Source organism: Prionailurus viverrinus, chromosome C1 (assembly GCF_022837055.1).
Source record: "Prionailurus viverrinus isolate Anna chromosome C1, UM_Priviv_1.0, whole genome shotgun sequence".
NCBI lineage: Eukaryota > Metazoa > Chordata > Mammalia > Carnivora > Felidae > Prionailurus > Prionailurus viverrinus.
Genome location: NC_062568.1, coordinates 128,877,113 through 128,904,129, shown reverse-complemented (window position 1 = coordinate 128,904,129; position 27,017 = coordinate 128,877,113). Strand labels below are relative to the sequence as shown.

Below are 27,017 nucleotides of genomic sequence, written 5' to 3'. Positions count from 1 at the left end.
AGAAAAATTTAAAGTCATTTCTTTTCCTTTTTTCTCTTTTATTTAAAGTTTTATTTATTATTTTTAAGGTTTATTCATTTTTCAGAGACAGAGAGAGAGCATGAGGGAGGGAAGGGCAGAGAGAGAGGGAGACACAGAATGTGAAGCAGGCTCCAGGCTCTGAGCTGTCAGCACAGAGCCCGACAAGGGGCTCAAACTCACAGACCCTGAGATCATGACTTGAGCTGAAGTCAGATAGTTAACTGACTCAGCCACCCAGGCACCCCTAAAGTTTTATTTATTTTTTAAAGTAATCTCTACACCCCTTGTGGGTCTTGAACTCACCACCCACAGATTAAGAGTCGCATGCTCCTCCAACTGAGCCAGCCCCAAGCCAGTTATTTTTCTAACACAGTTACTTAATTTTATTTTTCTGTTCTCTCCCTGTCTCTATGGAGGTAGTTTTAATCATGCGCAACACAAACAGATGCAGGCTTAATTTATCCAGGCATTGTGTTAAGAGGAAAGGGATAGTCCTGCCCTACTCTTTGATGACCAAACTGGATGTAGAATATTAATTCCAGCCTGTTCATTATCAGAATGGGCTGCTGTGGCTGGACGGTTTCCAACAAAGATACCAGAAGGACTTTAAAAGCTAGTGTTGTGTGAGGGATCCGTGAAGCCAGGAAGGGGTTAGTCCCCTAGGACTCTGAGATCCTCCGGACCCATTTGTCTTTTGTTGCTGTTGTTTCTTCCCCTCTCCTGGTTAATAGCACTAGGCGCACTGCTGGCGCCGCTTTGGGCTGTCCCCAGACTCAAGGTGTCAGCCAGAGTGGGAGAAGGTGGTCATTTTCAACTCAAGAAGACTTCTTCCAGGCTCCTGGGTGGCAGACTGCTCCAGAGCTAATCTCGTTTTCAGTGACAGCCACAACTATTTCTACGGCCGGGTTTCCTGGATCCGCCTCCCCACCCCCTCTCGGGGTCCTTTGCCCCAAAGGACTTTGCCTTTCCTTTCCCAGTTGGACACCTGGCACCCTCCACAACCGGACATGCCTGCAGAAGCCCGCGGGCGGGAGCCGCTCCATCTGACTCTTCCACCCGGGACACATCCAGCAGGAGGCAATGCCCGAGGTGGCGACGCGACAGTGAAGCCTGCACCGGGAGCTGCCCGCCGAGCTGCCCAGGTGCCTCGCTTTCGGGACAGATCGGGCAAGTGCCAAGCTGGGGCCGCCGGAGCCGAGCCGGGAACTGCGTTTGCCCGGGCCGAGGCGGAAGCCGGAGCATTTGGGGGACGGGACCGCGGGAACCCGGAAACACCCGGGCCGCACCAGCTGGCGGCGGCGAAGGCGGCAGGAGCCGGCAAGCTCTGCGCGTCGGGGGTCGCGGGGGACCCAGCGGGGCTCCGGGCGGGGCTGAGCCGCCGCCCGGGGTGCGCGCAGCCGGCCGAGCTGCGCGGGAGGTGAGCGTGGCGCGCTCCTGGAGGGCGGCGGGCGCAGGGCAGCCGGCTGCTGCGGCGGCCGCCGGGGCGCGAGAGGCTGCCGGCGGGGGGCTGGGGGGCGGGGGCCCGGAGCAGCTCCGGGAGGAGGAGGAGGGGGAAAAGGTGTGCGGGGGCGCTGATGGAAAGTCCGAGTGAAGGGGACCGTGTCGAACTCAGCAAGGGTGGGAGCGGGTGAAGTGACGCGTTGTACCTCCGAGGGAAGACGTGCGGAATGTGCTGGGTGGAGGAGGGAAAAGGGCCCGAGGAAAGGGGTGTGTCAAGCGGCTGAAAACGGCGCTGTGAGCCTCAGAGCCCGGGGCGTGCGGAGCCAGGTGGCCCGTGGGCCCGGTTGGCGGTCATTCCTTCAGTGAACGAACCTTGGGCTCCTGCTCCGAGTGTAGCCTTGTGGTAGTCGCTGATCCACCAGACCAGGACCCTGCGCTCAAGAAGCTGCAGGGACTTCAGGAAATGGAAGTGCTGTCCTTGGTAAGGGTAGTACCTAGGCAAGGGCTGTCCGAAGCTGGGTGAGATTAATATCAGAACAGGTTGTGTGTGTGTGTGTGTGTGTGTGTGTGTGTGCGCGCGCGCGCGCGCGCGCGTGTATGTTGGGGGAGGGTTCTGAGTGTCGAGGAAGGTAAGATGTGAACATTTATTTAAACCAACTAAACACCTCTCGGGAATGCTGGTTCACATGAGTTAAAGAATGATATTAGATGTAATGGGCCAAAAAAAAAATAATAAATATAATGGGCCTTGCTTAGCAAACCACTTACACTTCATTACTTTATAGTGGAAAAGACTGAATCTTTTATTATGGCCTATTACATGCAGTATTTGAAAGTGGAATCAGAGTTTTTGGTTTTCCGTCAGCATTCAGCTTGGATAAAGATGAAATGTGGTAGTTTCTCACTTGGTGCTCTTATTTTCATTGGTAAAACTCGGGTTGTTTCCTTTAAGGTAATGACTTTTTAAGTTTACATTTCTGGTCCTAACATTTCCTCCCAAGTATAGATTCTACTTTTTTCAGCATTTCAATTTGCTTCTCCCCTTTTTCATTCCCACTCCCTGTGTGCAAAATGTGGTGCTTCTGCCCTCTTACTTGCCCTATAGCAGTGACTTCCAAACTGAACTTGCTTCCCTCAATCTGCTCCTCTTCCAGTCACTCCCTTCCATACTGCTTCTTAAAGATAGGGAGCTTATGCAGTCCCTGGTTACTTCCCTCAGAAATATTCCGTGACCCTCTATTGGCTCCCAAACAAATGTAAAATGATTTAGGGTGGCATTCAAACCCTTCAAAATTGGAGCTGTTCATAGCTCCACTCAGATCGATATATCCTTTTCATTTTTTAAAATTACTGTGTCCCACATAATTCTATTTTTTAGCAAAACCACAGTACTTGCTTGGAAATGTTATTTCTGAACATGGTCTATGCCTACCTGCCTTGGTCTTTGCTTGTATCCTTTATTTTACAAGGAAGGTCTTCCTTACCATCTTTGTAGAAATTCTACTTATTCTTTAATGCCACCTTCTTTTAAAAAATATTTCTTATTAAGATATAATTGGCATGTTACATTATATTAATTTCAGGTGTACAACATAAGGATTTGATGTTTGTATATATTGCAAAATGATCACCACAATAAGTCTAGTTAAAGTTCATTACCACACATAATTACACATAAGAACTTTTAAGATCTACTCTCTTAGCAACTTTCAAATATATAATACAGTATTATTAACTGTAGTCACCATGCTGTACAATATCCCCAGGACTGACTTATTTTATTTATAACTGGAAGTTGACACCTCCTTTAAAAAAATTTTTTTTAAATGTCTATTTATTTTCTAGAAAGAGAGAGCAAGCAGGGGAGGGATCAGAGAGAGAGGGAGACACAGAATCAGAAGCAGGCTCCAGGCTCTGAGCTGTCAGCACAGAGCCCGACGTAGGGCTTGAACCCACAAAGGGCGAGACCGTGACCTGAGCTGAAGTTGGATGCTTAACCAACTGAGCCACCCAGGTGCCCCTTTACCTCCTTCTTATAAAGCTTTTTGAAGTCTACTATTAGTCCAAAGTATTTTCTTCCTTCCTTCCTTCCTTCCTTCCTTCCTTCCTTTCTTTCTTTCTTCTTTTTTTTTTAGGTTTAATTTTGAGAGAGCAAGGGTGGGGTAAGGGCAGAGAAAGAAGGGGACAGAGGATCTGAAGCAAGCTCTGAGCTAACAGCAGCCAGCCCAGTGCAGGGCTTGAACTCAGGAACCATGAGATCATGACCTGAGCAGAAGCTGGATGGTCAACCAACTGAACCACCCAGGTGCCCCCAAAATATTCTTTTTCTCTCATGTGCTGAGCTTTGTAATTTTATAATACTTGTTAAATTTGTACTTTACTATGATTATTTGAGGAATTTATTTATACTATCTCAAAGATTTATTACTAGGGTCAAACATGGAACAGAAAAGCAATTTCACGGGTACCAGGGTAGCTCAGTCAGTTAAGCGTCTGGTTCTCGATTTCAGCTTGGGTCATGATCTCCATGTTCATGGGTTTGAGCACCACATCAGGCTCTTCCCCCCGCCCCCCGCCCCTCCCTTGCACACAGGCTGTTTCTCTCAAAATATATACTTAAAAAAAAACTTAAAAAAGAAGCAATTTCAAATATAATATTATTAATAAAAATCTGAAATAAGATTATACCAAAACACAAGAATTAATCCTTGTCTCTAGGATTACTTGTATCACAATTTGTATCAAGTTGTTCAGCTTCAGCTTACAGGGCTTTAGCAAAAGGGCAGTTTTTGTTCTTAATGATTCCAAGTTGGAAGAGTGGGAGAAAATTGAAAATGTTAGTTTGGAGAGTGAGCCAGATATTGAAGGAAATTAGAAGAATTCAGGGTCCAGTCCGGTTTATAGGTAGGTAACAAAACCTCAAAGACATTGAACAGGACTAGTATCTGATATCCACAATACTGTGCTACCCGAAATACAATTTCTTTTTCTCTACAGTATCTCTGTTTCTGCAAAGATAAACACAGTAAGACTAATTTGTTTGCAAAATAGTCTGGTTTCATGAAGCTTGGTCTGATTAGTTACGTAAGAATAGGGATTAACCATCTAGGCTCTTTTAAAGTCTGCTTTGCTGGAACTTTTCAGAAGGAGTCTCAGAGTGGACTTTTAAAAGCTTCTCAAGGCTGGGAAGCCAAGCCAAGGACTCGCCATTAGACTTTGCCAGCAGTACCTTTAGAATTGGGTGAATTCCTCTCTTCTGTCTTCTAGAGGTTTCCAAGAGATCTTGAGGTTCTTGGGCCTGCTAGGAATTGACCTTCCTTACTCCCCTGGTGAGTTTAAGAACCCTGAAAGCAAGATACCAACTGGCTTTATTGTTTGTTTTTTGAAGGGACTTTATTGGCTCTATAAAGTCAATCTTAGTTCCTTAAAGCTGTCTGGTCATATCTAATATTACACCCATCCTTCTCAAATGTGACATTCCAGTCAAAACTTGGGCAGTATAGCCTGTGTTTCCAATTGTGTCTTGTTACTGGAGAACAGATTCTTATTCAACTTATGCAAATAACTATGTTGTCATAAATTAAAAGTACTATGAGTTTCTGAATTCTGGAGGAACTAGCTAAGAAGAAAAAGATAAATGTTTCAATTCTGTTTACAAAGGTACCCTTTACCAAATTGATGTAAATTATAGAAAGCTTGAGAGAAAAGGTTTCCTTAACTCTTTTATACAAAATGTTAAAGAACCAGTAATGTTTCAAACAAAAACTCATAAAAATTATAATCATCCTCATCTTTTTATTCCATCCCATTTAATTAATTCTTGTTTTGCTTGATCTTGGATTAGTAGTTTATGAATCTATCAGTTTTTTTCCATGGAGTTCTGGAAATTCTTCCCCAGTCCAATGGTATGATCTTAAAGTTATCAGAAACCGGTATTCTAGAGTACTTGTGAGAATCCTTTCCATGAATCTTTGAGGACAAGCATTTTTGGATTGTAGCAGCTTGTAAAAGCTTTCATGAAAGCATCAGTGTAAAAAAAAGAACTATCTGTAACTGACAAGTCTTAAAATGGCCATTGTTAAAGATCTGAGGAGAGATCATTTTAATATAGTTGACAAGGATATTTGGTTATTTCTGTGACACATATTTTAAGATGATAACTGAAATTATGACTGATAGCATTATACCAGGATAAATCAGATTTTTAAGGATCTTCATACAATTTCTGGAACCATATTAATAACATTTATCCATACAGATATAACCTAAGAAGGTTAAATATCACTTCTTATTTGGCAATATTTTCTTTATATATATATATATTTTTTTAAGTTTTTTAAAAATTAATTTATTTTGATAGAGAGCATAAACTCGGGGGGGGGGGGGGGTCTGAGAGAAGGAGAGGCAGAATCCCAAGCAGCCTCTGGGCCATCAGCGCACAGCCCAATGCAGGGCTTGAACTCACAAACTGTGAGATCATCATGATTTGGAAGCTTAACCAACTAAGCCACCCAGGCATCCCTGACAATGTTTTCTATATAATTTAACATATCAAATACACCTCATTAGTTTGACATCTTTCTTTTTATAAGGAGAGAGAATATATCTTTTGAGATGTTTCAGGGACCCTCTGGAACAAATCAAAGTTCTAGCTCAAAAAGACTTCATTTAGAACTTGATTTTTGGGAATTTTGCCAAACATATTAAGTTAAAGAAAAAAATTTTTAATGTTTATTTATTTTTGAGAGAGACAGAGTGCAAGCGGGGGGGGGGGGGGGGGGGCGGGTGGGCAGAGAGAGACAGAATCTGAAGTAGGCTCCAGGCTCTGAGCTGTCAGCACAGAGCTGGATGCGGGGCTTGAACTCATGGACCATGAGATCATGACCTGAGCCAAAGTCGGACGCTTAACTGACTGAGGAACCCAGGCACCCCCAAACATATTAAGTTTTAAAATACATGATTAAATGGGATCATAGGTCCTATGAAATAATACTTCGTTATCCATTTAACCAAAGTGACAAACACATTGAAGGCAAATACTGAAAGTTACATAGTTATATATATTTACATATAATAAACATAAATGAACTATTTTAATAGAAAAGACTCTGTTTTCTTAAGTAATCAAAGACCGGATAAAGAAAATGGGAAGTACAGGAAGTTATTTTGATAAAACATAGGATCTTTGTTTTCTAGGCAGATTACTTAAAAGGTAACGGAAAACTTTTCACAATCTTATCAAGAGCAGACCCATAGTCCAAGAAAGCTTTGCTCTCTTAGAAGAGACAAGACTCAATTCTAGTTTTGCATCAATGTACTTTAGATATTAAGGCTCATTTTTATAACCCTTATAATTAACGCACAATTTTAGCCATCATGACCATTTGAAATAAGTATCTCCTCTACTCTCTTCCCAGCTTTCTATATCCGTTTAGTTTTTGTCTTTTATTCTGCTCTTTCTCATTCTAGAACAACGAATTATTCTATTTTAGGGCAAAATTACTCTTTTTTTTCCTTTAGCAAAAACGTATCTCCATATCATATTTTTTCATACCAAAACACATCTTACTTTCCTTGTATATACTAAGTCCCCCCACCTTCTTCCTAGTATTTTAATTACAATATTAATTAGAATTCTTAACCTTAATTCTAGCAAAAACTAGGAAGTAATTGTGAAGTGTTTGTCATACACCAACATTCTGTACATTGGCAAATTTATGAATATTTCATTTCCTCATTTCTAGAGCTATATGCTTCTTCATGGTATAATTTTTTCATTGTTTTTCAACGTGGTACAAAACATATTTGCGAACAGACCCAAATACCCCTGGTTGCTTTTTAATAAGAGGCAAAAAGTAGGTTAACTTACATTCAGTTATTAATGTTTCACCATTTTGCCTTATGTGGGATAATATACATATTCAGTGAATATTCATCATTTCACTTGACTTAGCAAAACTCTAAGGCTGTAAGTTACCAAAGATATTTGGTAAACTTTCAAGCAGACATATTATAAAAAAAAATTGTTGAAAAGTTCATTTATGAATTTTTATATTTTTTAACTTTTTTACATTAAACTTACAGTTATTTAATTTGGTTGTTTTAAATAAATATGTTTAAATTATTCATGAAAATTTCATGAGATGGCAACTAGCCATCTTATTAAATTACTTTTCTTGCTGACCAGTTTTGTAACACAGAGATAACATATACTTATTTGACTAGTAAACCCAGGTAGAAAAGCTGTATGTCTATTATATTTAATGCTGACAACTCTGGAGATATATCCATTTTTTGTTTGGCTGGTTTGTTGTTTTTTTTGTTTTGTTTTGTTTTTTGCTTTTTTGAACTAACTCAACAATATTCTTATTTGCCAAAGATTAACTGAGTCGTGTGAACTTAAAATTTGAGTTAGTTTCTGTATTCTCTGAGAGAATACTAAATTAATATAGCACTTCTTTTTCTTTAATTCAGTTAAATTGAGCTCTTTTACAAATTAATTTTGGCAAGACCATCCAAAGGTAGAAAAATGTCACACATCTAAAACATACAGAAAAACACAAATAGAGATCTTACAGCTTTTCTTTTAAATTCTTAAATTACTGTACCATGTGTCAGGTACAATAATATAAAACTCTCTAGTTTGTAAAAGAACAGTTGGATCCAAATTGTGTTTATGGCAGATGGAAGAAGATAAGGTTACCTGCTCAGATGGCTAAAGCTTTTTACAATATTTGTTGAGAAGACTTTGAAGATTATTCATTTGCCCAGTTTCCAAATAGCTCCATTTCCCTTTTCAGCATCAGGTAGTTGCTTCTGGGTAGTTGTCTCTGACTCCAGCTGCTTCAAGTTCAAGTGACAGTAGGCATCTGAGGGCTGAAGTGGGAAGGGAGAAGTCTTGCAGGTGGACAGAGGGATGGAGGAAGTAGGAGCCTGAAGAATTCAGGGAACTGAATGGAAGATCTGAAGGTGGTGAAAAAAGGAAGGAGGAGCGGAAACCATGGGAAGGGAGAGAGGTCTTAGAGGAACAAGTTTGGGAAGATGTTAGGTTCCCCAAAGAAGCCAGTGAAGTTCCAGATTATCCTCAGCAAAATCATGCCAACAAGAGGGAGGTGGACAGAGTTGGCAGAGCATATGGTCAGCAGGGGTTCAAGAAGAGGTTTCAGTTGACTGTAAAGTTCCCATGGGAGGAACAGGATGAAATAGAACAAGAGCGGCCTTAAAAAACAAAAAACTCCCATCGGTCTCTGAATATCAGCTTCCAGTTAGACTAACTTTTGACCAGAGAGCTCCTTTAAAAAATCCCTTCAAGGGGCGCCTGGGTGGCTCAGTCGGTTAAGCGGCCAACTTCGGCTCAGGTCATGATCTCGCGGTCCGTGAGTTCGAGCCCCGCGTCGGGCTCTGTGCTGACAGCTCGGAGCCTGGAGCCTGTTTCAGATTCTGTGTCTCCCTCTCTCTCTGACCCTCCCCTGTTCATGCTCTGTCTCTCCCTGTCTCAAAAATAAAACATTTAAAAAAAAATTTAAAAAATAAAAATAATCCTTTCAAATATCTCATTATCTATCAGGTTTCAGCTGGGATAAACAGTAAATATTCCTGGCAGTATTGAACTCCTTTAAAAATATTTTTTTTTCCGGGCGCCTGGGTGGCTCAGTGGGTTAAACGTCCGACTTCAGCTCGGGTCACGATCTCGCGGTCCGTGAGTTCGAGCCCCGCATCCGGCTCTGGGCTGATGGCTCGGAGCCTGGGGCCTGCTTCTGATTCTGTGTCTCCCTCTCTCTCTGCCCCTCCCCCGTTCGTGCTCTGTCTCTCTCTGTCTCAGGAATAAATAAACGTTAAAAAAATTTTTTTTTTTTTTTTCCTGGGATGCCTGGGTGGCTCAGTCAGCTGAGCATCCAACTTTGGCCCAGATCATGATTTCAGGGTTTGTGGGTTTGAGCCCTGCATTGGGCTCCATGCTGACATCTGGGAGCCTGGAGCCTGCTTTGGATTCTGTGTCCTCTCTCTCTGTGCCCCTCTCCTGCTCATGCTCTGTCTCTCACTCTCTCTCAAAAATAAACATTAAAAATAAATAAAAATTTTTTTCTTTTTTTTTTAAACCAAGGGTATACCTATCAAGTGACTCAAAACCAAAACCAATACCATTTATAACTTAATGCAAGAGACATCCCCAAAGAAGGTAGAAAAGTTGCAGCCCTCCAGAACCACTCCCAAAGATAGCCAAAAGAAAGAGACAACACGTCCCCACCTCATCCTACCTCCCCACCCCCCCACAGCTGGCAACAGTCAGTAGGATGCTAGTTTCCAATGGGATGTGACCCACATTTCTGTCCAGCTCCTATTCTATATTCTGTATTCTTATTATATTCTTATTCCATATTCTTCTGGCTCCTAACCTGATGGTTGAGCCACTTACACACTCAAGAACCAATAACCAGCATGCTCCAGGCAAGCAGAAAGCCAAGCCAAATTCTCAGGGCACAAAATGAGGCAAATAGGAAAGTAATAGCTGTACTTTGGGAGACAAGGATCAGTAACCAATGGGTACCCCAAACCAAATTCCCAAGACTGTTAATTCAGAGAACTAATATTTACAAGTGTTTTTCTTCTGCTAATCTGAATTTGGAAAGGAAGGGACAGTGAAATTTTACCTTCCTCTCTGGACTGGGCATTACTGACAAATAAAGGAGAGCTGGTTTTGTAAGATTTCTTACCGTTTCTGGCTTCTGCCAGTTCTTCCGGGGTCCATCTGTAAGCTCTAGAGTGAGCGGGGTGCTCAGCAATCCCATCCTTGGCCACCAGGGGACATATAGGGGAGGAAAATAATTTTCCCTCCGATATTCTGAGTTCCTAGCTAAGACCCTTACAATAAAAGATTAACAGGAGAAAAACAGTTTATTAACATGTGTTCTCCATGTATACAAGGTATACATACACACTCAGGGAAAATTAGAAACTCATAGAAATAGCTTTCGCATTCAGGATTAAATACCATTTTAAGAGGGAAAAGAAAAGGGACATGTAGGTTTCATAGGGGAGAGTAAGTGATTTTTAGGAAAGATGAATGGGCCCTTAGAAGAACAGATTAGAGGTAAGATAGTTTGTGACAAGGTTTATCTGGGTGTGGTGTTAATTTCTAATCTGCTCTCCTATAGTGACTCAATCCTCCCTGGTTGATGAAACTCCTTTGGGGAGGGGATTTATGACAACTGAGTTCCTTTTAGAGGATTTGTTTTTAGGCAGATAAGGGAGGTTTGGGGAAAGCCTACCCTGCTTTTGCTGTTAAAAATTGTTAAATGCCCAGGGGCACCTGGGTGGCTCAGTCAGTTAAGCATCTGACTCTTGATTTCTGCTCAGGTCATAATCTCACAGTTTCATGGATTTGAGCCCTGCATCAGGAACACTGTCAGTGCAGAGCCTGCTTGGGATTCTCTGTCTCTCTCTCTCCACCTCTCCCCAACTCTCAATCTCTGTCTCAAAAATAAATGAACAAACATTAAAAAATCTTTTTTCTAAGTACCTACAACTGAAAACAGCCAATATGCTAAAGTGGCATATTTTTGGGGTGGCATGTTCTATTTCCTTTCATCCCCATTGTATAGATGAGAATATTAAAGGTCAGACAGGTCAAATAATTGACCGTAGGGTCTACACACACTATTTACACTGTCTCAGTTATATTTGAAATGATTATAATTTGTATCCTCAGATGTGCCTTTCACTCAGTAGGAACTCAATATGATGAATGCATGACTGGGTAAACATTAGAACCAACTCAGTTGGTTAAAGCCCAATCTTATCATTCAGTAGCTGTGAAGTATAACTTTTGAACTTCTTTCCTTCTGAAAGTTTTAGAGAAGGAACTTTCTATTTGATATTAATCTGTGGAATTTTTGTGCATGTTTAGAAACTAAAAAAAAAATTAAGAGTAAATTCATGATCTGTCTGGGTAACTGAAATCAAACCAACAATTACTAATGTCATTGAACATCTCCATTTGAATATTATCAAACCAGCAGTTAATATTTTATTCATGTGTATGAATTTATTATTAAAGTTCAGATCAATGTGAATTGGTAGTGTAACATTAGATTTCGACCCTCTAAACAGCAAGCATATTCTAAGTATATTCAACTTGTCTCCTTTAATGAAAGAGTGTAGTGCTGTGGTTATATATTTTTAGTGGATTTTTAAGTGTCTTTGCTATGTAGATTTGAGAGTGTTTGGTATACAATATGAGAGTTTTTACTTTATAAGCTTGAATGTTACCCGGCTTCTCTATCTAAATTGGCTACTCAGAATTCTTATTAGTGTATCATTTTTTAGATACCACTCAAAACCCAAAGAACCAGTTGCTGTCTGAAGATAAATGTTTTGATTGAAAAAGTATGCTGGATCAGGTAATATAGTAGAAATTAGAGCTTAAGATGAAGCAGAAACTCTTAGGTCACAACAGGTAAAATGCTAAAAAAAAAAACAAAAAACAAAAAAACCCCCACATTTTAATAAGAGAGTGCCTACATACAACTTTACACCTGCTTTACCTACTTTTTCTGTAAAAGTTGGATGTGAAGTTTTTTCTAAACTCATGTATTCTTTAAAGCCAATTTTAAACATTTCTATTAGTATTTTTTAACATGAGTAAATCTTATAAAGATATTCAATGAATATTCAAATAAAGCATTGTATTTTAACCATTTTATCTGATTGATACCTTGTAATCCTCATAACTGTGCCACATGTGAGGTACATACTGTTTTTCCTCCATATTATACATGAAGGAGAGGAGGGGCAGAGAGGTTAAATAGTTTGCTTTATTTATCAAGTGGTGGGGACAGAATGTGAAATTAGGCAATCTGAGTCCAGAGGCATACTCTAATTTACTATGCTGACTGTCCCCCTAAAACTTAGACTTCCTTAAACACTGAGCCTTCACTGTGAAGACCATGCAAAAGACTTACTGCAAAAACTCATAAGCCATGAATTGGTAGCTTTGAAAGAAGTCTTGCTTTGTATTTGAGCTCTGACATGTTATGCAAGGCAAATTATATACTTAATATCTCAGAACCTACAGTTTTAAATCTATAAAATGAGTGATTCCTCCTTTTACAGATTAAATGAGATTTATTTATTTATTTTAAATTATTTTGTTTTTAGTTTATTTTTTGAGAGAGCAGGGGAGGAGCAGGGGAGGGGCAGCCCAAACAGGCTGCACATAGCACAGAGCCCGATGTGGGACTCGAACCCACAAACCATGAGATCATAACCTGAGCCGAAATCAAGAGTGGGATGCTTAACCAACTGAGCCACCCAGGCACCCCCAGATTAAATGAGATTTAAATGTGATGATGCCTGTAAAGCACCTAGTGCAATATCTGATGAGCTGTAGGGTGCTCAGTAAATGTTCTTTTATTAATTTAACATCTCTCGTGAAGTTACAATTATTAGAAAACATTTCATGAGAACCAGTTTCTGCATGGGTGCCTCTACCTTTTATTTATTTTACAGAGAGACTTAATTCACAAGGATCGTTCTAACCTTCTGAGAATTTACTTATTGTGGAGTTTACTTATTTTATAAATCCAATACAGAGTAAACGCCTAGTATGTGATAGGCACAGGTAAGGAAATGCAAGATATACAATGATAAATGAAACACAGAAGTGCATATATGTCAACAAATTAGATTAATAAAATTTATAAGTGGTATTATAAAATACAAGTATAAAATTACATTGGAATATAGTAGAGGGAAGGCTTCAGTCTCCTTGAAACTTAGGAAAATTTCACTGAGAGTAGACTTGTATCTTAAGGCCCATAAATGTACAAGTTCTACAGGTAAAGAAGAGGAAAAGTGTTTTTTAAAAAGGGATATTTGTTCCGAGAATGCACGAAGAAAAGTGTCTGAGACAGGTCATAGTTTATGGCAGGGAATTTAGGTTGGGGCCAGATTTGTGAGGGGCTGTGTTATGTGAGTTTGTACTGTATCTTCTATTGGTAGGGAGTTAGTTAAATTTTACAAAAAGAGAAGGAATGTGATCAGGTCTACAGTTTATTAAGACGTCGGCTATATGGAGGATAGAGCTGTGAGAGTCTGAAGGCTGTCCCATGAGTTAGTAGGCAGAGTGCCATGAGACTTGAACAGTAAATATTGAATAAGCATAATCAAAATGTACTCATAATCCGTGTATGAACCCATATATACGTAATCTCCTAAGACTGTAGGCTTACCTGGGAGTGGTTGCAATTTCCTGTTTAGAAAGGGCGGTGGTTAAAAAAACCACCACTACATAGAATTTGAATTCTAATAGTGGAATTTTGTCCTTAGGGGAGGGTGGTAATCTTTCCTTAAATACCCAAGCACAGTTAATAGCTAGAGTTAAAAAAAACAAAATTTGTCCTTGACAGTCTGTCAAACTATAAACCCATAAATACCAGCTCATTCTATATGTTCTAATTTCAGTTAAATTATTTTAAACATGTTTTTCTAAAATTTTTACCATTTGTGAGTGGTGCAAAGAAAAACATCTTAAGGTCCCTGATCTTTCAGGTTTTTCCTCAGGCTGAATTAAATAAATGGCTGAACATCATTCTTGATTATCCTTGTACATTTTAATACTTAAACATTTGAAAAATGCTGTAACCTTGTTATTAATGTTAGTGCTTGGGTAATAACACTTATAGAATTATTATATTATGTTTGGTTTTCTGCATATACATAGATATGTTTTAGATGACATGTTCTGACTCATGTAGTATAACTGTAACTGGACAATAAATCATGTTTATTTTTAAAAATTTTTTTAAACTTTTATTTTTGAGAGAGAGACAGACGTGAGCAGGGGAGGGGCAGAGAAAGAGGGAGACACAGAATCCAAAGCAGGCCCCAGGCTCTGAGCTGTCAGCACAGAGCCCGACGCACAGGGCTTCAACTCACAAACTGTGAGATCGTGACCTGAACTGAAGTCAGACGCTTAACAGACTGAGCCACCCAGGCGCCCTGGACAATAAATCATGTTTAAAGGAGTCAATTTGAAAATAGTCTAGTGTGAACAGAAAATTTTAGATTGGGAATTGTTTTCTAGTTTATAAACTATATCTGATTATCTGCTATTAATATTTTAGGTTATAAAAAACAAAGACATGAGTAAAAATGTGATGATCTGTGTATGCTTTGTCTTTCATGTCCTTTAAGATAAGAAAGAAATGGATGTTTTCTAAAATAAGCACTAGTAGAAGAATTACTTTGTAACATTTAGTTAAGTCCTTACCTTCCCTATAGAAATGTTATTAACCATTTAGTTCTGTGAACCAAGTGGATGGGCTTCAAATTTTCCGTGACAGAACATCACTAGAGTAATATCTTATTTATTTGGTATCCTTGGTTTTTTTTCTGAGTCTGGCATTTATTTTTAAAAATATTTATTAAGCACAAACTGTGTGAGAGGAACTGTTGTATGCACTCTTCAATGTAAACCAGTTTTCCTGGTAACTGATTTATTCGTTTGAGTACTGAAAACTTAATTTTATTTTCTTAAAAAAAATTTTTTTTAACATTTATTCAATTTTGAGAGACAGAGAGTAAGTGGGGAAGGGGCAGAGAGAGAGGGAGACATAGAATCTGAAGCAGGCTCCAGGCTCTGAGCCATTAGCACAGAGCCTGAGACGAGGCTCAAACTCACAGATCTGCGAGGTCATGACCCCAGCTGCAGTCAGATGATGCTTAACTGACTGAGCCACCCCGGTGCCCCTGAAAGCTTAATTTTAACCAGTCTTCCTCCTAAACATTTTAAATGCTTTCTGCCTAAGTAGACATAGAATGGAGAACAATTAAAAATTTAAAATATAGATTCTTGTATTGATTTCCTGTGGCTGCTGTAACAAATTATCCCAGCTTGGTTGCTTAAATGAAGAGAAATCTATTCTCCCAGAATTCTGGAGGCCAGAACTCCAAAATCAGTATCATTAGGCCGATAATCAGAGAGGCTGGTAATCAAAGACTCTGGAGGCTCTAAGGAAGTATCCATTCCTTTCTTCTCCCAGTTTCCTTCCTTGGTTTGTGGCTGCATTACTCATGGACAAGGCCAGCATCTTCAAATCTCTCTCTGGATCCATCTTCACACTGCCTTCTCCTCTTACGTATTTGTGTTCTCCTTTTCTGTCTGTCTTTCATAAGGACACTTGTATTTAGGGCTCATTTAGCTAATCCAGGATAATCTTCCTGTCTCAAGATCCTTAACTTAATTTCATTTTAAAAATCCCCTTTTCCAAATAAGGTATCATTTACAAGTTCTAAGGATTAGGACCTTTATCTTTGGGGGCCATTATTCAGCCTACTACAATCCTCAGACGTATTTTAATATCTGGACATGTGCTAGGATATAGAGATTGTAAAAATATATAGAATGTAGGATCCTGGGGCCCTATGAAGTTGTAAAGTCAATTTGCTTTTTATTTCAAGTCCTTGACAGGATCAGACTTTGGATTTCTTTTTCAGAAATACTGACTTTGTAGCTAAAAGAGATAAGTTGTTTTAAGGCAGTCATGGAAACTTTCTGATACCTTACTTGAACCATGGTCTGTGAATTTAGGGTCTCAAGTTCATTATTTTTTTTTCTCCAAGTCTTCTAGTTACCTTGGAAACAACAAATGAACACCATTAGATGCCAATTTCCAGTAAAATGTTTGTGGCAGCAACTACTTGATCACCTAAAGCCTTATGTTGATTATAGGTATTTATAGACGATAATTTTTTTAAGTTTATTTATTTATTTTGAAAGAGAAAGAGAATACCCGTGCACACACTGGTGGGGAAAGAGCAGAGAGAGGGGGAGAGAGAGAATCCCAAGCAGGCTCCACGCTCAGTGAGGACTTGACATGGGGCTCCACGATCGTGAGATCATGACTTGAGCTGAAATCCAGAGTCAGACACTTAACCAGCTGAGGGACCCAGGTGCCCCTACAGGCAATAATTTAATTTCTGCCTTAACATGATGAACTACCAGTGGCTCCTTACCACTGGTAATAGAATCATTAATGGCCTTAAATCTAGTCAGGTCAGAAAAGTGATTCCAAATTACTATCACTGTGGTTCTGTTACCCTAGAAACCACATTTGGTACCAAAAACTGTATCAGGGTTCAATAGAGAAACAGAACCCTTCACTATTATAGAATAAGGGATTTATGATAGGAATAAGACCTGTGACAACTGTGAGAGAAGCAGGGGAAGTCACGGTCAAAAAAGAGAGTGGTGAAGGATTACTGAGAAGTCACTAAGCAGCCTTCCTGAAAGACTAGTGTGTATACTCAAGTCAGAGCTTTCAAAACCATCTAGGAAGGAAAGCATGTCCTGTAGCCAGAATAGGATCATGTAATGGAGCTGGTGGGAGAGTGTAGAGAAAGCTATCCTCTCTTTGTAGCTGTCTTTCACTGTCCACATCAAGAGTCTGGTGGAGAGCCTGAGTCCACTCTTACGCAGTAGGATCAGCAGTTGTGAGGAAGAGCTGACCCAGTGCAGGGAAGAGTGAAGATAACTGGAATCTGTTTCTCTGTTTCTGTTTTACCACATGTAATCCTGCAAATTTTCTGAGTGTAATGGCTCTTGCATCACTCTTGTCTTCCTAGTTTTGTGCGGACTTTGTGTTTAGCCAGTTCTAACCTAGCACCATACAGAGTAAGGGACTGTTTGAGTTTATGAGTTTAACGAAGTTGACATAAGGTATCATAATTTTCCTATGATATTTTTCTCTAGCACCTTAGGTTATAGCAGTTTACATACTTATACTATTTCTTTTTTTCTTTAAGTTATAATGTTTATTTTTGAGAGAGAGAGCACGTGCACACGTGGGGGAGGGGCAGAGAGAGAGGGGGACGGAGGATCTGAAGCAGGCTCTGCGCTAACAGCAGAGAGCCCAATGTGGGGCTCAAACCCACGAACCACGAGATCATGACCTGAGCCAAAGTCGGACACCCAACTGACTGAGCCACCCAGGTGCCCCTCTTTTTTTTTTTTTTTTTATTTTTTTTTTCTTTTTTCAACGTTTTTATTTATTTTTGGGACAGAGAGAGACAGAGCATGAACGGGGGAGGGGCAGAGAGAGAGGGAGACACAGAATCGGAAACAGGCTCCAGGCTCCGAGCCATCTGCCCAGAGCCTGACGCAGGGCTCGAACTCACGGACCGCGAGATCGTGACTTGGCTGAAGTCGGACGCTTAACCGACTGCACCACCCAGGCGCCCCTTTTTTTTTTTTTTTTTTTTTTTTTAATTTGGGAGAGCGAGTGTGTGTAAGTGGAGTGGGGGAGAGGGGCAGAGGGAGAGAGAATCTTAAGCAGGCTCCACGCTCAGCATGGAGCCCAACGTGGGGCTTGATCCCATGACCCATGAGATCATGACCCAGTTGCCCCTCAAAGGGGATCTTAGAGCTATACTGTTTTCCAAATGACTGATATTATATAAAGAATACAATAAATAATACTGAACAATTTTAAATCTAAAAATTAGAATGCAAATACGTTTTATATTTGTATAGTTGAAGAAATATTTGAGTACTATTGATTTTACTGAATGTAAGAATGAAAATTCTGTAGTCCTGAAAGAACAAGTTAAAAATTGACAGTACTATTATTTATATATAGGTGATATTGCCTTAGGTAAACAGACATTTGACACGTTGAGGAAGAAAGGGAAGGAGAAACAATGAAAAGTTGTTTTACTTAGATTGTAATAGGAACTTTAGATAGTAAAGAGTTGGTTGTTAAGTGTTACTGAGCAGGATTGTGCTTTTCCTTAAGCACTTAAAAGTGAACTAATTTAGTGGAAGTTACTATTTCTATCATAGAAACAAAATTGATTATACCGATAATGTAAATTATCTTCAGTTCATTTTTCTTTCACTTTAATAAAAAAAGAAAGCTTTTGGATTTTCCACAGGATTATTATGGATTTCAAGCATGACATATTGTTGCTACTTTTAGGGAATGCAGTAGCGACGTTTGAGGTAATTTGAAAGGAAGATATATAGATGCCAGTGTCAGAAGTAGAGGCAGTTGTGATAAATTTTATTTGTCATTATTTAGCATACAGTTATAGGTTGCAGTTTTAAAGTTTGGCATCATGGAGGATAATGGACAAAAAGTTGCAACTGAGGTCAGTATTTCTATATGTATTTATTTACTTTTTCTGTTCACACTTGGGAAAATCTTAAAAGATCTGTTTTTACCAATAGATATTTCTGACTAGAATATAATATGAACTTACATTTTCCTGTCACTTTGTAATTTGTGTGTTTTCATATATACTGTATTATGTCATTAACAGCTAGTAGATTATTATATTGTACTTAGGGAGTATATTTCAGAACTACTGTTTAGAAAATGTAAATATAGCTTACTCTAAAAACCATAAGTTAAGAAATTTAGTCTTGTATTTTTACAATAGAAGGAAAATTGATGTGCAGAATTTCTTAGGTACTTAGTTGTCTGTATAAAAATCTATGTAAATTTTATTACAGTTTAAAAATACTGACTAAACATTTGGTCTCTTAGGACTTTTAGTAGCTGGAGATGCATCAGCAAAATACCAATATGATGATTATTATTATTATTTTAAATGTTTATTTATTTTGAGACAGATTGTGCCTGCATGCAAGTGAGGAAGGGGCAGAGAGCGAGGGAGAGAAAATCCCAAGCAGGCTGCACACTGTCAGCATGGAGTCCAGCACGGGGCTCAATCCCAAAACTGTGAGATCATGACCTGAGCCAAAATCAAGAGTCAATCACCTCAGCCACCCAGGGGCTTCCAGATATTATTGTTGCAGTAGAAACAATGAGCTTCATATACAGACCTAAAGATTATACATATACATAGTAAGCTTATGGAATAAGTCTGTAGCCAGACTGATTTTCAGATTTACACACAAGGCCTTATCTAAGTCTGAAAAGATGAGTAGAGATTATTGGTATATAACGTTTTGAAGATTTTAAAACTTAGTTAATGCATATCTAATGTAATTAATGATGGTTTATACAACTAATTTCTCACTAATCCTGACTAATTTGGAGGTAGAGGTGGTAGCAGAAGTGTACATTAATGATACTTCATGTAATGTGTGTTGTTTAAAAAATGTAAGCCTTTAATTCAGAGTTGGCTGACAACGCATTATAAAGCAAGGATCTATGGAAGCTATTTTAAAGAAAATTAAAGACATCTAATTAGCATATCAGATGTACTTAATTTGTACCTTCTAGTGTGTTTGTAAAACCTTTTTGTTCTTGGGGCACCTGGGTGGCTCAGTCTGAGTGTCTTGATTTTGACTCAGGTCAAGATCCCAGGGTCACAGGATGGAGCCCAGTGTCTAGTCCCCCCTACCTTCAGGCTCCCTGGCTAAGCATAGAGCCTGCTTAAGATTCTCACCCTCTGTTCCTCTCCCCTACTTGCACTCTCACTCTCAAAATAAAAAATAAATAACTACCAAGAACCTCTTTGAACTCTAAAGAGGCTTACTAATATTTTTTTGTACAAAGTGTAAAAATATTTTAATTAAGCCATCATCCAAACTCATCAAGTTGCAGTGAATGAAGTTATGTTGTACATATGTTATAAAATGGGATTTAAAAATAATAAAACTAGGAGTGCCTGGATGGCTCTGTCAGTTAAGTGTCCAGCTCTTAATTTTGGCTAAGGTAATGATCTCATCACTTGTGAGTTTGAGCCCTGCATCAGGCTCTGCATTGACTGTGTGGAACCTGCTTCAGATTCTCTCTTCCTTTCTCTCTTTGTCCTTTGCCTGCTCGTGCTCTCTCTCTCTCTCAAAATAAATAAGTAAACTTAAAAAAAATAATAAAAAATAAGAAAACTAAAAATAAATAAATGAATAAATAAAAATAAAACTAACTTTATAAATACAAAATTTATAACAATTCAGAGGAAAAACAGTGATTGGAAAGCAAGTGCAAGTTCTATTAGAGTGACTAACCAAACCCTGAAATATCCCTTGTGCAAAGGACTTTTATTTTATTATTATTTTTTTAAATGTAATTTACTGTCAAATTGGCTAACATACAGTGTGTACAGTGTGCTTTTGGTTTTGGCGGTAAATTCCCATGGTTCATCACTTACATATAACACCCAGTGCTCATCCCAACAAGTGCCCTCCTCAATGCCCATCACCCATTTCCTCCCTTCCCCAACCCTCCCATCAACCTTCAGTTTGTTCTCTGTATTTAAGAGTCTCTTGTGGTTTGCCTCCCTCCCTCTCTGTAACTTTTTTTCCCCCTTCCCTTCCCCCATGGTCTTCTGTTAGGTTTCTCAATTTCCACATATAAGTGAAACATATGATATCTGTCTTTCTCTAACTTATTTCACTTACCATAATACCTTCCAGTTCCATCCACGTTGCTGCAAATGGCATGATTTCATTCTTTCTCATGGCCAAGTAGTATTCTGTTGTATATGTAAACCACATCTTCTTTATCCATTCATCAGTTGATGGACATTTGGGCTCTTTCCATAATCTGGCTGTTGTTGAAAGCTCTGCTATAAAAATTGGGATACATGTGCCCCTGTGCATCAGCACTCCTGTATCCTTTGAATAAATCTAGTAGTGCTATTGTTGGGTCATAGGGTAGTTCTATTTTTAATTTTTTGAGGAACCTCCACACTTTTCCAGAGCGGCTGCACCAGTTTGCATTCCCACCAGCAGTGCAAGAGGGTTCCCGTTTCTCCACATCCTCGCCAGCATCCATAGTTTCCTGTGTTGTTCATTTTAGCCATTCTGACAGGTATGAGGTGGTATCTCGGTGTGGTTTTGATTTGTATTTCCCTGATCATGAGTGACATTGAGCATCTCTTCATGTGTCAGTTGGCCATCTGGATGTCTTCTTTGGAAAAGTATCTATTCATGTCTTCTGCCCATTTCTTCACTGCATTATTTGTATTTCAGGTGTTGAGTTTGGTAAGTTCTTTATAGATTTTGGATACTAACCTTTTATTCGATATGTCATTTGCAAATATCTTTTCCCATTCTGTCGGTTGCCTTTTAGTCTTGTTGATTTTTTCCTTTGCAGTGCAGAAGCTTTTACTCTTGATGAGGTCCTAATAGTTCATTTTTGCTTTTAATTCCCTTGCCTTTGGAGAAGTGTCGAGCAAGAAATTGCTGTGGCCAAGGTCAAAGAGGTTGTTGCCTGTTTTCTCCTCTAGGGTTTTGATGGTTTCCTGTCTCACATTTAGGTCTTTCATCCATTTTGAGTTTATTTTTGTGTATGGTGTAAGAAAGTGGTCTAGTTTCAATCTTCTGCATGTTGCTGTCCAGTTCTCCCAGCACCATTTGTTAAAGAGACTGTCTTTTTTCCATTGGATGCTCTTTCCTGCTTTGTCAAAGATTAGTTGGCCATACATTTTGGGTTCGATTCTGGGTTCTCTATTCTATTCCATTGGTCTTTGTGTCTGTTTTTGTGCCAATACCATACTGTCTTGATGGTTACAGCTTTGTAGTAGAGGCTAAAGTCTGGGATTGTGATACCTCCCACTTTTGTTTTCTTTTTCAATATTACTTTGGATATTTGGGGTCTTTTGTGGTTCCATACAAATTTTAGGATTGCTCTAGCTTTGAAAAGAATGCCTGTGCAATTTTGATTGGGATTGCCTTGAAAGTGTAGATTGCTTTGGGTAGTATTGACATTTTAACGATATTTATTCTTCCAATCCATGAGCATGGAATGTGTTTTTTGTTTTTTTCCCATTTCTTTGTGTCTTCTTCAATTTCTGCAAAGGACTTTTAGAAGTACTAGCAGTGTGGGGTACCTAGGTGGGTCAGTCGGTTGAGTGTTTGACTATTTTTTTTTTAATTTTATTTTTTTTCAACGTTTTTTATTTATTTTTGGGACAGAGAGAGACAGAGCATGAATGGGGGAGGGGCAGAGAGAGAGGGAGACACAGAATTGGAAACAGGCTCCAGGCTCTGAGCCATCAGCCCAGAGCCCGACACGGGGCTCGAACTCACAGACTGCGAGATCGTGACCTGGCTGAAGTCGGACGCTTAACCGACTGCGCCAACCAGGTGCCCCGAGTGTTTGACTCTTGATTTCAGCTTAGGTCATGATCTCATGGTTTGTGGCATTGAGCCCCACGTTGGGCTCTGTGCTGAAAGAGTGGAGCCTGCTTGGAATTCTCTCTCTCCTCTGTCCCTGCCCTTCCCTCTACTCATGGGTGCATTCACATGTGCATACTCTCTCTCTCTCTCAAAATAAATAAAACATTAAAAAAAAACAGTATTGGCAGTATGATTGGTGTATCAAATCACACATACACAAAGATTGCATTTATATATTGTTGTTATTTAATACAGTAATTAAACAAATAATTGTACAATAGTTCATTATTATATGTGTTATATATTACTATATACACTCAAAGTTTATAATTTAAAAATTCAGTCAGGGGAGCCTAGCTGGCTCAGTAGATTTAGCATCTGACTCTTGATTTTGGCTCAGGTCATGATCCTGGGGTCATGGGATTGAGCCCCACATCAGGATCTGCTCTGAGTGTGGAGCCTGCTTAAGGTTCTCTCTCTCTTTCTCCCTCTGCTCCTCTCTCCTGTTCGTGCACACACATACTCTCTCTCTAAAGTGAAACAAAATAATAAAATAAAAAGAAAAATTCAGGCAAAAGTTTTAGATGAAAAAATTGAAATTAGATTAACAGAATTGTGTGTTTATGTGTGTTAGAACTGGAAGAGACTTGAAAACTCATATAAAATGTTAAATTTTAGAAAAAGAGCTTAAAATTCTTGTGGCTTATATAATGTTTAGAAACGACTTTAAAAATTTTAAGAAAATTTATTTTTTTAAATTTCTTTTCGAGAGAGAGAGAGCATGCGCGCACGCGCGCGCTTGCAAGCGCAAGTGGGGGTGGGGCAGAGAGAGAAGGAGACACAGAATCCAACGCAGGCTCCAGGCTCTGAGCTGTCAGCACAGAGCCTGACGCACAGGGCTCAAACTCAGGAGCCTTGAGATCATGACCCGACCCAAAGTTGGATGCTCAACCGGGTGAGCCACCCAGGTATCCCTAAATTTAAATTTTTAAAAGGAAAAGAATGCTAAATGTTTATCAGTAGGAAAATGGGTAAATAAAAGGTCTACTCATTTGATGGAACATTGGAGTTGTTAAAAGCAATGAGCTAGGTCTGTGTATCAGATGCTGAATAAAGTAAGGAAAATGCTGAATAAAGTATGCAGTTTGTTGTTATGTATATATATTAAAGTACTTATGGCTTATTATATCTATATATGTATAAAGAATTTTTAATAGTAGACTAGAAATATATACTCTAAACTCATAATAGGTTCCTACTGAGGAGGGGGAAAGGAATGGGATTTAGAGTTATGGCTTATTGGGGGACTTTGACTTTAATCACTTTAATCGTAATGTTATTCCTTTACAAAAGGGAAGATAAACAAATGTGACAAGATTGAGACTTATCAGTTCTGGGTGATGTAATCATAGATGTTATGTTCTTGGTAGTTTTGTTTTTAAAAATTTATTTTTAATGTTTATTTGTTTTTGATAGAGAGAGAGCATGAGGAGGGGAGGGGTAGAGAGAAAGAGGGAGACACAGAATCCAAAACAGGCTCTAGGCTGTGAGCTGTCAGCACAGAGCCTGACACAGGGCTCGAATTCACAAACTTCAAGTTCATTACCTGAGCCAAAGCCAGATATTTAACCATTTGAGCCACCCAGGTGCCCTGTTCTTGGTACTTTATTGAATTTTAACTTTCCATTTTTTTCCTTCAAGAAAGGAAAGGAAAAGGTGGAACTTTGTGATTATAAGACTTTATTTTCCATGTAATAAAGAAGCCCAAAAGTTGTTAGAATACTTATAAGTGGAAATATGAAATGGTCTAGGTGCTTTATTTCACCTTTGCTACTAAAGTCCTAGGGTTTAGGGTTTTCCAAAAAACTGAAATAAAAATTATTGACAGAATCTATACCAGATATAGATGTTTTTGGGTAATTGATGATGGTTGAAGTTTTTACTAATTAAGTTTTCTACATTTTTCTTATTTTTAATATTTTATTTCTTCATTTGTTTATTTTAGAGAGAGAGCATGAGCAGGATTGAGTGGCAGAGAGAAAGAGAGAGAGAGAGAGAGAGAGAGAGAGAGAGAGAGAGAGAGAATCCCAAGCAGGCTCCACATTCAGCGTGGAGCCTGACCCAGGGCTTGTGACCTGAGCCATAATCAAGAGTCAGAGGCTCAACTGACTGGACCACCCAGCCTTCCCAGTTTTCAACATTTTTAAAAGAATATACTGGCTTTTAAAAATAATTAAAAGTATTAAATGCTATTTTCAAAAAACAGAAGAAGCCAAAACAAAGCCATCAGAATGAAATAGTGTCATTTACTTTAGTAATCAAAAAGAGTGCATTTTTCAGGTCTTAGCTGTTAAAGGTGAAAGTGGAATATCTAAGCATTCTTACTCTTCTGATCCTGCTATAAATCTGAGAGCCTCACTGAACCCCCAGTGAGTTCAGGGAGCTTAGTAACTAGAGACCTTAAAAAATGTGGGTAGCCATTTGTTGACTAGTTCATAAGGCTTTGACAGTGAATTGAATAAAGCTACATTTGTGAGAGAACTTAGCACAGTTCCTTGTTGATTATTGGTATGCAAATTTCTTAGATAGGAAATTTTAATGAAACAATAATATGGAAACCAGAGGATTAGCAATTCCTGAAAGGATAAAAAAAAGGGGAATTCGGTGGCAAGAGAAGAAAATGTAGGGAGGAGTAAAATTAAATCTTAAATATAAGATTGTTTAGAGGTTGTGTTCAATAATAATGAGAAACTGTTGTACACTTTAAAATGAAGAAACAGTATTAATCTTATAAATTAATAGAAGTGGAACATAATCTTCATTTTGGTAGATTTCTTATTTATGAATTTGCTGTGAATTTATGGTTTGCATTAAATGAAAATATTTAGTTTTACCTGTATTGTACTCCAAAACCAACCTATGTATTTGTATAATCTTAGAAATACTCGTATTTTTTTCCATTTTGAGTTTATACGTTCCTTAGGCAGAATTATAAATTAAATTGCAATTCTTTACAGTTGATCTAGTACCAATAATCATTTGATTGTATGTATTTTACTTTTCAAGTTTGTATTAGAAAAACAATCCAGTTTTTTCCTGCTGTGTGTCTCCTTTCCTCCTTCTCCAGAACACTTCACTTCTGACATTTTTGGTCATCAAATGTTGGGGAGGAGATGTGGTTTCCTCACCGCAAGCCATTCTCTGTGACACCAGCTGGGTATCCTACAATTTAACTTGTATTCTGACACTATCTACCTGCAGATGGTGTCAGATCCTATGGATTGGCGTTTCAGTCCCATAAGACTGCTCCCACCCTAGTTCAGATGCCAGTCGCAAGTAGTAAGTAGGTCACCAGATTACCCATAACTCTAATTTGGCTACAAATTGGAGGTTCCCACCATCCCCTCCTCAACTTGGATTAACTTGCTAGCGTGGCTCATAGAACTCAGAGAATCACTTCCTGTATCAGTTTATTAAAGGATATGATAAAGGATACAGATGAACAATTAGATGCAGAGATACATAAGTACCAGGTTTCAGAGGGCCCTGAGTGCAAGAGCTTCTGTCCCTGTGGAGTTGGGATGTGTCATCCTCATGCTGTGTATAGCTTGTTATCCTGAAAGCTCTCTGAACTTCATAATACTGGAATTTTTATGGAGTTTTCATTACATAGGCATGATCAGTTGATCACCCAGGAAATGACAAGGGTTTCAGGAACCCTGTGTCAGGAACCAGGGCCAAAGACCAAATATTAGAACAAAAGATGCTCCTAGTGCTCTTATCACTAAGGAAATTACAAGGGTTTCAGGAACCCTGTGTCAAGAGCTAGGGGCAGATACCAATATATATTTTTTCTATTATCTCACATACTTAAAAAAATACATTGTAACTGTATTAATAATTAAGATCTGAATTATCAAGGCAAATGTATTGATGTTGTACATGTTTGGAAATGGAAAAGCAAAATAGTAAAGATAGTACATCCTGGCTTAGAATCTGACCTTTAAAATTCATTTGAAAAGAAAGTAGGGCACTGCTGTTGTAACAGGTACATTTTTACGATCTTAGTTGCACAATAAACAAAGACTTCCTTGAATAGATTTTCCAGGAGAATCAGATGCCTATGCCAAATGTAGATTGCTGGGAACTTGCACTGCTTCCACACAGAGATAAAGTCCATCAGATGTCCTCTGGAATTCTACAGTAACACATAGTAAGAGCTAGGGAACCTGGTATTTAACTATATAACTTAATATTTCCAATTAGTAATTATATGACCTTGAGCAAGTCATCTAACTTCTCTGTTCACTATTTTCTTCAGTTTAAAATGAAGAGATTTGTACTAGATGATTTCTAAAGCATCTTCTATCTCTAAAATGCCGTAATTTCATTTCATATTAGGACTCTTGCTAATGCAGATTTACAAAAGTGAGATGGTTAATACATAAATGTATATATTCTTTCC

At 38.8% G+C, this 27,017-nt stretch overlaps 1 protein-coding gene across 6 annotated transcripts in view; it reads left to right on the top strand.

Annotated features, from left to right (window-relative positions):
* Positions 1 to 831: 831 nt before the first annotated feature.
* Positions 832 to 27,017, top strand: part of SLC35A3 (solute carrier family 35 member A3) — a 66,755-nt gene continuing 40,569 nt past the window's right edge. The window contains exon 1 of one of the 6 annotated variants that reach the window (XM_047870427.1): positions 832 to 1,163. In XM_047870427.1, coding sequence (XP_047726383.1) covers positions 1,029 to 1,163 — 135 coding nt within the window. In that variant the 5' untranslated portion in view covers positions 832 to 1,028. Of the gene's footprint in view, positions 1,189 to 1,272; positions 1,439 to 1,922; positions 1,943 to 27,017 lie in introns of those variants that run through there. The other 5 variants (XM_047870428.1, XM_047870432.1, XM_047870431.1 and 2 more) reach the window with 5 other exon arrangements.